The sequence below is a fragment of the Falco cherrug genome, chromosome Z (genome assembly GCF_023634085.1).
Source record: "Falco cherrug isolate bFalChe1 chromosome Z, bFalChe1.pri, whole genome shotgun sequence".
NCBI lineage: Eukaryota > Metazoa > Chordata > Aves > Falconiformes > Falconidae > Falco > Falco cherrug.
Window position 1 is genome coordinate 12,198,383 of NC_073720.1, and position 12,778 is coordinate 12,211,160.

The window sequence follows — 12,778 nt, forward strand, 5'->3', positions numbered from 1 at the left end:
CAGCTACATGTCTTGCTAAAAACACAAGTGGGTTTTGGCAGGGATAAGGAAACCCAGCTCCTGCAAAATCCTTTAACTGGAGACATCCTGTTTCTCTTGTAGGAAGATCAAGACCTTGCTGGGTCATGGATGTCTCTGCATGCAATGCACCCACACAGCTTGTGTGAAGGTACACATCAAGCACTTCAGGTCAATGCAAAATAATTAAACGTGAGCAAAAGGGGCTTGCCACTGCACAGCAGAGGGTCAGCACAGCTGGGGATGCTGCCAGCGGTTGTGTCCCCAGGCCTTGTCTGCACAGTGAGCTCAGGCATGGGGAGGCAAATTGCCTCGCTTCCAAGCTCTCCTCACAACAGGCAGGGATAACAATGACCTCCTTTTCCCAAATAAGAAACTTCTTTTTTGTACAGTTTGATTCTGCACAGAATAGATTCAGCTTAGGGTCCTGCCTCCAGCATCACAAGTGGCAGATACCCAGGGGAAGAAAGTACAGAGGAACAGTCCCCAGGCTTCCCTCCCTGCCTCCAAGCAACTACAGATCCAGCCCCACCTCGAGTCAGACACCCTCTTCTTGTACTTAGTAACTTTTTGCAACTTCAAGCCATTAATATCAAGCTGGTCACTGAATTTAAACACTTCAAACAAAGTACTCAGATCATCATATCTTGAAAACATAGCACTACCAGAAACAAAGGCAAAAAGCTTTTGAAGCAACAAAAAATGGCACATGCCTCTCTCTGAGGACCCCAAATCCCCCAAATTCTTCAGACACTTTGCAAAGTCTTGGCAGACCTGCTTTCTCTTTAGAGTTCATTTCCCAGGTTGCTCCACCAGCCAGCAATGCAGTGACAGATTCAATTTCAAGCAACAGCAATACTAGGAAAAGTGAATTACAATTAAAAATAAATCATCAAAGGCAAATTATGTCCTATCATCCTATTTCACTCGCACATAAATGATGACATTTTTAAATAGCAATGTCAACTGCAAAAAAGCAAAATGGCTGTGTGTATGTGTGTGTGTGTGCGTGTGTAGTGCAGCAGGGCCAGTTTAAAATCCCTGGAGTGCCCCTGGACAATTTAGCACAACACAGCTCTGTGGCCTGGTATTCTGTAGCTGAAGTTAAGGAACATTTTGACCAAACTAGCTCTGAGGGGAACACACTTTAAGGATATCGATGTTACCCTTTTTCTGCCCAGCAGCACAAGTTTTATTGAAGTTTGAACTTTAAGGGATGTTTTATGTTAAACAAGGCTTTACATAAGGAGACTACGTAAAAACAGAGCTCCAATTAAACTTGATTATTATTTTTTTGTTACTGAAACACAACTGGACTTTCAAGTAAGACAAGTGATATTTCTCTCCAATGAAAGTTTTGAAGTGTCACTAACCTTCTGCTCTGTCCTGGGGAAGCTGACCAGCTCTGGTATTGTTTCCCTGGCTGGAAACCATAGCGCAAAACTTGAGTTTTAAAGAACCTGCTAACAGGGAGAATTTTTAATAGGCAGCCACTAGAAAAGATAGTTCTTTCTTTTTTTTCTTTTAGATTTGTCACAGAATCATAGCGCAAACCAGGCTGAAAGGGACCTTTAAGGGTCCCTGGTCTAGACCCCATCTCAAAGCAGAGACAGCTTAGGTCAGGTTCCTCAGGGCCTGGTCCAGCTGAGTTCTAAATAACTACAAGGATGAAGATTTGAACATAAACCTTAGTTCCAACTGATTCTTTTTTCTGCCTGGTTCAGTGTTTAAGCAATCAGGTGCTAAGGCATTAATAGCAAGTCCATCAGGTCTATAAATTACAGTTCTGAATATTCAGTGCTGAACTATATTCACACCAAATGAAAGAAGACCTTAGACAACCTTTAAGAGCTCCTGCAAGTTTTGTATCTTCTACATTTGCTCAAGAACTAGATCTACACCGTGCTGGTCAGAAAAGGGACAGTGAAGCCTCAGCTGACAGTAAATCATTCTGAATTACTTGCTGTTACCTAACCACCCAGCACCTGACAGCATCCATTTAAGTCTCTACAAAGCCCTGCACAGTAAACAAGAAGATTCATTAGTTTCTTGTCAGAGGTGAGAAATCGGTGGTGAGGAAGGTAACTCCTGGCCAGGGCTGGGTTGAAAATCAGTTTCAAATCTAAGAGGTCTGATGCTTAAACTGAGACCACAGTCTCAGTTACCGGGTCCAGACCTTGAGTACCGCCCAGCCTGGAAGTCTAAAAATTTTATTTGCACTGATTACAAATGGTCCAGCTTAGTTCCTTCTTCAATCATCAGTCACAGTGACCCCTTATCCACAGTATAAATATAATGGAATACATAGGAAAAAAAGAGAAAACACATGAGTACCATCAAGAGAGTGGCAGCAGCAAAGAACAGTAATTTCCAAAGCAATTCTGCAATGATCTATGTGACTATACATACATATATATATTTTTTAACAAATCAATTCATGTGATGTCTCACATTCATACTGCCCTTGAAACCAGTTTCTAAGCTCTGCTATGAAATACCCCACCCCACCCCATCTTGCCAAGTGGGGGGAAAAAAAAAAAAAAAAAAAAAAAAAGAGCGTGAAGTTTATCTTTTCCATACATATACCTTCCTGCGTCCTGCCTTGTGACACACAGGGTTTGCACAGCTCAGCTCAGGCTGCCCTGATCTGATGAGGACGGAGCGGGTAGAGGGGTCTACACTGTACAGACTGTCCATCCTGGGCTGCAGAGAGTCTTGTCTGCACTCCCAAGGCTGAGATAGCAATTAAAGGAGAATGCAAACACATCCTGTGCTTCAGATTAGAAGAGGAAAGATTTCATATGCAGCTCAAGCATAAAAAGAAAAGGTCCCAAGAGTCGCTAATAACTTGTGACATCCCTCTGAATTACATCCCCTCCAACAAAAAAAAAGCAAGAAAACCAAAACAGAAAAAGGAAGGAAAAAAAATAATCTTGCTGCTCTTCTTCTAATGCATTTATTTTGCACTCAGATTTCTGTGATTTCCCCTCCATCCCCCAGCAATGTATTACAAAAGCAGACAGCTACTGCCATCGGGGGTAAGAGTGCCAGGTAGGCAGATAAATCAAACTGGCTCTGAATGAGGCTAGGACCACTGACTGCCAGCTGCAGTGGCACTGGGGTGGACAGACACTGGGGCAGGCTCCAAATGCAGGTCCACGCTGAAAGGGCTCTGGGCAGGCTGGTGCAGCTGGGTCTTCACGGTGGTGCACACCTCAACTACCGTGAGCTCTCCCTAGCATTATGTTTATCTGGAAAGAGAACACCCAATAAAAAAGCCACCCCTGAGAACCAGGCAGAGCCTTGCTGGAAAATAAGGAGCAAGCCAAGTGACAAATAACTCCTAGTATGTGCAAGAGTCACTGGAATGCCAGCAAGCTGCATTCTGAAGGCACATATAATTAAATTTTGACAAAATTTATTTTTATGTTCAAGCATTGCTGAGCTACAGCCTTATGAGAAATTACCAGAATTTGAAACATGATATAAAGAAGAATTTAGAGTATTTTGATAGCCAAAAGAACACTTAGGTGCCCACTCAAGTTAGCACACAAACACTACACCTTCATCAGCATGCTAAGTATCCCCTGTTTGTTTTTCCCTTCCTCCTCCCAAAAAGGCACCCTGGCACACAGAAGAGGAGACAGTGCAGAAAAAACAAAACTCATCACAGTAGAAGAGATGTGTGAGAATGAGGTCTGTTACAAGCATAGGCTCAAAGAAAGTCAGAGATAACAGGCAGGTATGAGGTGAACACCAGCATCAGCTAGACTGCAGAGCGAGACTCATCCCAGAGAGTAGTCTTTTGCTCAGAAAAGGGAAAGTATAAGAATACAAAATCAAAACAGATCACCAAACCAGTATCATGTCTAAGCTGTCCAAAGCTTTAAGATGTGTATCATAATAGAAGAGGAAAAAAAATATAAAACCTTCAGGTGAATCCACCTGCTTTCCCCCACCGGAAAACCAGCCCACAAGCTCTTTAGAGTAGCAAACAATTTTGTTCTTTGTACAATACAGCAGAGGCCCAGAACACCAATGAAGTTTCAGAGAGCTGCTACATTACAAATAAATAACAATAATCCACTTAATCTCTGCTTAATGCAGCCCTGAAGGGAATGCAAGTGAGATTATCAACTGGCAGCATTTATTCAGCAGTTACAGTTCACAGTCAGAAAGTCATACCCCTCCCCTCAAAAGTGTCTGTTGGCTTCAACAGAGCAAATAAAAACTCGAAGACTTGGATCACAAACTGTTAAAGAACTTCGGTTACAAAAGGAGGGGAAAGAAGAGCGTGTTACCGCGTAAGCGCCACGAGAGACTTTGCATCAGATCCAACAAAAGCAGTGGAAGTGGGTGGAAAACAATCCAATGGCAGAGAGAAAAACAAAACCATGGTTGCCACATAGCTTGGAGGACATGAGAGCTCCTGCTCCCAGTGCTGCTGCTTTGCTGCAACACGCTAGGATGCTGTGGTAGATGCCATCCCTGTTTCAGCTTGTCCCCTACATCCCATGCAAAGAAGGGCTGGATGGGACTGCCCCGTCCTGAGGCCATGCCAGGCTGTAGGAGAACGTGACAGATGAAAACAGGCGTCAAGAGGGAGAGTAAAAACATCACACCAAAGCCACACTTACAGCGACCAGTTTTTCAGGAGACACATTCACTCCCTTCACATCATCTTCTTCTTCTGGCTCTTCATTTTCCTTATTGTCAGTGCAAGAGACAGAGTCTTGGACTGAGCAAGTGCTAAGCAAGTCTGGCAAGCTGGTAGATGGGTACTTCAGAAAATCCCCTTCAGCAGGTTCCTACCCAAGAGACAACAAACATGTTACATCGCATGCAGAAAACCACTAAAGTCATGGTGAAACTGCTTCATTTCACCTGCCCAGTGACAGCTCTGTGGCAGTTCTCCTCTTGTTACACACTTCCACGTGCCCAAATTTTAGTGGTCCAGTTAGAAAAAAGCAAACCTGATTTTAAAGCACATATATAGAAAGTACAGGCCAATACGCATCTAAACCATTTAGATTTATAAAGGCGGTTTTAAAATAAATGCTTCCCCAGCAGCCTGCTCCTTCCCACTCTGGGTTTTATTAAATGTCACTGCGAGCAGATCCAGAGTTTACAGGCCTTATTACTCTTTTCATTGCATCCCAAATCACGCTCTGTGTTCCTGCTCCCTCCCTGCAGTTGCCCCTTTCACACGTTTGTCTACCTACACACACAAGAAAAATACACCAACAACCCTACTCAGGAGACCAAAATGAAAACTGACCCACTGATCCTCTACCAACTCAGCCCTGATGCTTCAGAATCTGTTTACAGTCTTTGGCACCTTTTCCAGGAGGCAAACACATGCATCAGCCAAAAGCAGTGGCCAGACATTCATTTTATTGCTTTCAGAACAGATCCTGTGTTCAAGAGCACTCACCGAGCCAAATGGCAAGGCTGCTTTCCCATACCAACAAATAGCGCCCCGAGAGAGCTGCGGGGGAACACTTCACCTATTTACACCTTTTCTGAGACCGCCTGGAACACAGCACAGGCTGGATTCCCCACCACTTGCCTTTCCAAGTCCTCCTCCCAGGGGCATGAAAAATGTCCAAGCACACAGAGCGTGGGCCAAACAGATTCACAGCCTGATCAGGAATGTGAAGTTTTATGTGATAAGCTTATATGCAATGATTATTTTGCTGCAGTCATCATATGAAAATACTTTTAAGGATAAATTTATGCAGTCTACCATCTTGCATTTTAGCTGAAAGTCCAATTGTCTAAAGGAAATACAACATGTACCTACTTCAGATCCAAGTGTGGTGTTTCCAGAATAAACACCAGTGGGCTTAATACCAGGCTGTGAACCTACAGAAGCTCTTCAATGAACTTCACTGTCTAACCGAAACATTAGAAAACTTATAGGTTGTTCACATTGAATATAGTGAGATAGAGGCTCTTCTTGAAAACCATGAGCATAAAGTGTCCTGGGAAACCATAAGAGCACCCAGACATTAAACGCACAGAAACCTGCATCAGGTTGGCTGGGGCAACCTGAAGATGAAGCTAAGAAAAAATTTACAAACACTGACACAGTGCCTTACTGACACTTCACACTCCACCTGGAAACGCAGGTTTACAAGCAGTCCCTCTAACACAAGATCCTCTTTCTCAACAAGGGGACCGAGTGCCCCCTCAGTGAGTTCACAGGTGACCCCCAGCTGGGGGGAGCGTTGATCGGCGGGAGGGCAGGAGGCTCTGCAGGGGGGTCTGGGCAGGCTGGAGCGATGGGCCCAGGCCAGTTGTGTGAGGGTCAACCAGGCTCAGTGCCGGGTCCTGCCCGTGGGTCACACCAGCCCCCGCAGCGCTGCGGGCTGGGGGCAGGGGGCTGGGAACTGCCTGGGGGGAAAGGGCCTGGGGGGGCTGGTCGGCAGCCGGCTGGGCATGAGCCCCCCGTGTGCCCAGGTGGCCAAGGAGGCCAGCAGCATCCTGGCTGGTGCCGGGAACGGCGTGGCCAGCAGGGCCAGGGCAGTGCTGTCCCCCTGCACTGGGCACTGGCGAGGCCGCCCCTCGACTCCTGTGTTCAGGTTGGGCCCCTCACTGCCAGGGGGACGCAGAGGGGCTGCAGCGTGTCCAGAGACGGGCAGGGGGCTGGTGCCGGGGCTGGGGCACAGGGCTGGTGGGGAGCGGCTGGGGGAACTGGGGGGGGTCAGCCTGGAGAGGAGGAGGCTCGGGGGCACCTTGTGGCTCCCTGCAGCTGCCTGACAGGAGGGTGTGGGCAGGGGGGTCGGTCTCTTCTCCCAGGTGACAAGTGACAGGGCAAGAGGAGACGGCCTCAGTCTGTGCCGGGGAGGTTTAGGTTGGGTGTCGGGAAAAACGTTGTCACTGACAGGGTGGTGGAGCACTGGGACAGGCTGCCTGGGAGGTGGTGGAATCACCATCCCTGGAGTGTTTAAAAAGCACATAGATGTGGGATTAGTGATGGACCTGGCAGTCCTGGGTTAATGGTTGGACCTGATGATCTCAAAGTATTTTCCAACCTAAACGATTCTGTGATTCTCTGAGACCCCCAGGTGCTTTTGGGAGCCAGCTGGCTGCCCACAAGATAGTCACATCAGTTCAAGTGGGGAGCAGCAGGCTGTGGTATGGGGAGGAGAGCAAATCGGCAGGATTTTCTTAAACAAAAGACAAAATATGTAATATCCCCTCAACCTCTCCTGCGATGAATGCAGAATGAAGAGCCCAACGGATAAATGAGTTCCACTCTCATTTCCCTGAAATTTCATGCTTCTTTATCTGCAAGAGCTCCACTTCAAGCTATTAACAAGGACAAAATAAGTTACTCGAGCCAAGAGATCATCATCAAGAGACCTCAGGCACACAGACAGGACGAGATGAGAGCTACGGAAGCTATGCAGGCAGGAAGCAGAAAAGGCTGAGCACAGCCTGCTTTATTTAACGTATATTTTAAGAAAATGGTTGCACACATACAAATGCATGTGTTTCAAATGCACACTGAACAACAGTGCCAATACCAGCAAGTCATTAAGTGGTCTATACACTGCTGATTTGCCACAGATTTATGGCAGCTACTGAAATGTTTCCCATAGCTATGTGTTAAATTTAGGGGAGCAAATGTGCACGTGATTCCCTGTCAAAACCCATGCCCTTTCCATGCAGCACTTGCACAAACTCTTGTGGATGGACGTTCAGGAGACCACCAAGGACCGTACCTTGCTAGCGACCACCAACTGCACCAGGCCAGCAGCTGAGCGAAGGAGAGCCACGGCGTCCTGGTGGGAAAGCCCAACCAGTGACTGCCCATTGATCATGAGGAGTTCGTCGCCCACCATCAGCCTGCCGTCCCTGCAGAAACAGAGTGGAAACACAGAGCTGCAGGGCAGTCCTTCCCTTGTGTCAGGCTCTGGTGGCATGAAGTGGGATGTGAAGACATAGACAACATGTGACCTGCCTGATGCTAAGCTTGATCTGTGCAGTGTTATTTGGCCAAAACAGCAGCTCAGAAAGGTGCCCCCAGGAAGCCATTTTTATAACCAGAGCCATTTCACCCTCTTTGTAAGGCTGAGGCTCCTCACACCTTCTCCATACCCCAGCAGATGGTCAGGGAGCAGCAGTGAGCCTCATCTTCCACCCTGTCAGGGAGAAGGGCCAGGCCTGGCAGTGAGCACCCTGCGCTGCACTAACCACACTCACTCACTGCCAGTCCCATGGGAAAGGCTCGTCTTCCAAGAAGGGACTTGGGGGAAAAGCCCCACAAGACATCAGGCTCCTTGGTTTACATTCCATCACCAAGCATTTGATCTGTCTATAGTTTGGACTAAACATACTGGCAGAAGCTTCAGTGACTAACCACACAAAAAAAAGTTTTTAAGCTAAATATGCCATGTTATCACCCTCACACAATGGGATGGCAAAAGCCCCGCACCCATCTCATAAGTCTGCCAAACAGTGATGACCACAGATGCTCCATCACACCCATGCCCAGGAAGGCACTGCTGTCACCTCACCTGTGTGCGGAGCCACCTTCCTCCACGTGGGTGACGATGATGCTGTGAGGGGACCGCTTCGACCCTCTGCCTCCTGTTATCTGGATTCCCAGCCCGTCCGTTCCTTTCAGGATGTGCATCTTCCATATGCGGCAACCTTCTCGCTGAGAGAAAACGTGCAGAGAGTCCTTGAATTTGGATTTGGACACTGAGAGAGGGCCAGGAGGGTACAGGAGGGAGCTATTTAGTACCTTGCTGCCCATCACCACACATCCGTATAGCTCAAGCTATATGGGTGTTTTTGCTCAGCTTTGCTGGGTTAGCTGTGGTCCAAGCGAAGGAGGCAGAAAGGAGAAGGCAGCACAGAGCAGGGTCAGCACGTAGAGGTTTCCTTGCAGGGCTGTTTTTTGCAGCTTTTCTGAGCCACGCAGAGGTGCTGCTCTCAATGCCCTGATCCTTCCTGAAGCAGCCAGCAGCCTCAAACCCCTTCGCCAAAACTCAAGGATGAGCTGTGGAGGGCTGCAGAGGAGCAAAACATTGTTCAAGGGGCACCTTGAACACGGGGTAGCACAGTGGCTATTGCAGCAGGGACCAGACTGGCATCACACAGAAGTGTTTCCCTCTCCAGAGGGGTATGCAGGATTTGAGACATACCAGCTTCAAATTGTCAGCTCCCAATTGAATATTTCTTATTGGACAGCTGTTGTACAGACTGTAAATAATATTTTAAACAAATAAATAAATTTACCCACCGCAGAGAATAACTTTTCAGTATAAGCAAGGTAATAAGCGATGTTTAGGATGTCTTTATTATTTTTCTTTCAATTAGTATAAAGATTTATCCAAAAAGTGCTTTACAAATTCCAGAGCAGTAAGACATGAACAATTCCTATGAGTCCTAGTGACAGGACTAGGCGCATGGAAACACAACTGTGGCAAGTATCAGCAGAGCAAAAACAGAAAGAGAAAAACAAGCAAGCAAGCAACAAGACACGCAAGGCGACTGTTGTGACTATTTCAGAGAGGGGAAGAACCAGGATAACAGAATTGAGAAACCCTAGGAAGTTTTCAAACTTGCAAGACAGCAAAATGCACAATTCAGAGGCAATTTTTAGGCCATGTGTTGTAGTCACTGGGCACCAGGTCAGCTATTTCTGACTGGGTCTGTTATGCACACAAGTAACATTCTCACAGTACGCAAACACCCAAGTAGCAAAGATGATTAAAATTTCATGCCAAACTGTAAAGAGCACATACAAATTGCTGCTTGTTTCTCAGAAGGGGAACTGCTAAATATATCGGCAAATGCAAGGGTTGTAGCAGCAACCTGCATGTTTTAGGCCAGCATTGTTTACCAGAGCCTTTATTAAAGGAAGAAAATATGCTTTTTTGCCTTTTTTTTTTTTTCACCTGATCCCTGGGGCCCTATGCTGAAACTTTTAAACTCAATGCAAGATGAGTTTTTCAGATACAGGAACAAAGAGGTCAGTATCTACACCAATATCTTAAGAACAAAGTGAAAATAATAATAATAATAATAATGTTACACAGCCCCTAGAGCCTTACACAGGTAGGAGAAACAGAAAAAACAAACCAGGTGTCTTAAAAGGTAAACCAAAAGTTTTAGCCTAAAAACATATACCTGTGGGCAATTTGGTAACTTCAAAGTCATGCACACAGGCAATATCCCAACAGGTTTAAGTGGGATCCTCAGTGCATCGATTAAGCTCAGTCGCCTGCTGAATAACAGGACGTGTCAGGACAGAGAACACTTTGAGATAAATTAGAGTGATACATGAGACGCTGTGTTAAATGTAGGGGCAAAAGTCAACTATATTTATCTACTTAAAAAAACAGAACTGAGCTACAGCATGAAAATACTCCAGAGACATTTTATTGCTATAAAGTACTTTGCACTCATAATGAAAATGGTGTAACAGAGAAATACAATCTCTCTGCCTCCCCCAGCCAAGCCCAGGCTGAAATGATGACCATCTATTCTCCTCACAAGATGCCACTCTTGAGTATCCTGTTGCTACATCCAGTTTGGAAGCAGACCCTTCAATAAAGTTTAACAATGCAGTCATAAAATTGTGTTTAATGATTTGCAAAAGCTTTTTGGAATGCAAGTTATGCAGAGGCCTACGATGTGCAGCGCCTAGCTTGCATTCCTCAGCACTCCTCACTATCACTCATTTTAAAAAAAAATCCAAAATTTATTAAGTGACCCACTCTCAAATATTCATTTACATAGCAAAGCACTTAAGAGCAGCAAATGGCAAGACTCTGCTCTTAATGAAAGCAGCACCTTACTCCCCTTGAACTCGCACTGAAATCAAAAGCACTTGCAAAGGAAAGCATTACCCAGTCTGAACACGGATGGCAGAACGCAGCCACAATAAACACAACGAAACCACTTGGCACATACCCAATCACTTCTTCCAGTCATTTTCAAATGACATGGTCACCATCTCCTGTGTAAGAAAAGGCTGTCCCTCAAGTCCCCGCCGGTCAGCTGCACACATTTCACACTGGGGATACACAATTCTGTGTCGACTGGAAATCAGATCTCCTCACTCTTCTTCCCCTCTTCATAAAACATTCACAGCTCTTTATTTAACCATGTGCTACAAAGCAAACGCCCCCCACCAATACACACGTACCTCCAAGGTATGTCACTCCAAAAATTTGGAAGCTAAGTATTAAGGAGCAGATTGCTAGCCTTTGCTTGAGGCCTTTTGGAGAAAGGGGGTGTTCAGCAGAACCCCCCTCCCCTCCCAACGAGGCTGCTACCTCTTTTGCACGGAGCAGCGTGGGATACTTCACAGCCAGCTAGGAAATGCTGCCGCTTTGCATGTGCACCTTATGTGCCTCCATCACAGGAAAGCCTTACTAGTAAAGCTCTGTGCTAAATCCAAGGACTTGTAAATGCATTTAAATTTTCCTTAAAACCAGTTTTTCTGAGTTATTGGAGATTCCCAGGTTCAACAACACAAAGCCTAAACACTTCAAAAAAAGAAAACGAAAGAAGCAGAGTGATGTATGTCTTCAATTTTGAAATTTTTTAACAGATCGTATTTTCAAGCTTTCCTTCATAAACAAAAAGACTACAAGCTCACTTAGTCTTTAATGAAAGCTAGGATTCTGGCATATTCACTCCACTCCAGAGACTTACAATACCCAAGGGAAACTCCAAGTGTAGTTACATTTGGCAGTTTACAGGACTGATGTCACTGTCCTTGGAGCCTGCATGATCCCTGCCCAGAGGAGGACGAGTTTAACTGCTGACCAGTCTCCTCTGATTGCCTGCACAGTTCTGGTTGCTGCTTGGCTGCTGTCAGTTTTATATTCCTATTCACTTCTGAACTTTTCCATCCTCTTGGAATAATTCTTATAGCTTCATTTATATATGACTCGGAATAATCCCCCCAGCTTTGTTCACAAGCCACACAATAAATCTGCTTACGTGCACCCACAGCTCTTGGTGCAAAAAAGCATTTCATGCCCAAAGCAGAGATGTGCTGATGCCAGTCCAGCCAGGTATATCGAAATCCAGACATTCTCAGCAAGAACAGAGAGAGAGGCACTGCCAGCTCCTGACGCAGCCAGGGGCTAGGTGGTACCCAGCTCTGGCCACTCTCAAGAGTGAGGAGACCAACCTACATCCCTTAACCAAAGTCAAGCCACAGTAACACAGCTCAGCACTTGAGAACCAAAGTGGAAAGGGCTCAGCAGAAAACATGGGCTGAATATCTGCATATGACAATCCAGAAAATTTAATGCAATTCACCTGAGATTTGGCCAAGAGGGAACACTCAGAAAGACACCCATGCTTGCTTTGAGAGCGTCAAAGGAATGAAAAGTCAAAATTTCCTTTCATTTGTTCCCCACCTCCTGGAAGTAAATACTTTAACTCTGCTCAGATCCAGCTGATGGACTTTGCTTGTAAACTCAGTGCCAGCAGCAGACCTGCCTACACAGAGGGACTGTGGATTCCTCTCAGTGGAAGGGTTTCATGGACACAACGGACCAACATTTGTCAAAGACGGTCTCAGGAGATAAGACGGGATCATCTCTTGAAGTCCCTCTCAGACCTACTTTTTTTTTTCTACCTCCCTCACACAGCAAGCAGAAACACAGATGGTCAAGTCAGGCTGCAGTTGGGCTGATGGCTGATTTTTGTTCTCTGCAGTTACATCACTCTTAGGTGACTCAACTTTCCTCCTCAGTTGGCTCTTTCAAGCAGGCAGCCCTTT

General features: G+C 45.9%; 1 protein-coding gene across 3 annotated transcripts in view; it reads right to left on the reverse strand.

The window, feature by feature from the left end:
- Positions 1-12,778, reverse strand: part of PDZD2 (PDZ domain containing 2) — a 204,761-nt gene that overhangs the window by 46,888 nt on the left and 145,095 nt on the right. For 2 of the 3 annotated variants that reach the window (XM_055699126.1, XM_055699125.1), the window contains exons 4-6: positions 8,544-8,686; positions 7,749-7,881; positions 4,656-4,826 (exon numbers count right to left, since the gene is read on the reverse strand). The exons of the other annotated variant lie outside the window; for it this stretch is intronic. In XM_055699126.1, coding sequence (XP_055555101.1) covers positions 4,656-4,826; positions 7,749-7,881; positions 8,544-8,686 — 447 coding nt within the window. The remainder of the gene's footprint in view (positions 1-4,655; positions 4,827-7,748; positions 7,882-8,543; positions 8,687-12,778) is intronic. 3 annotated transcript variants of the gene reach the window in all.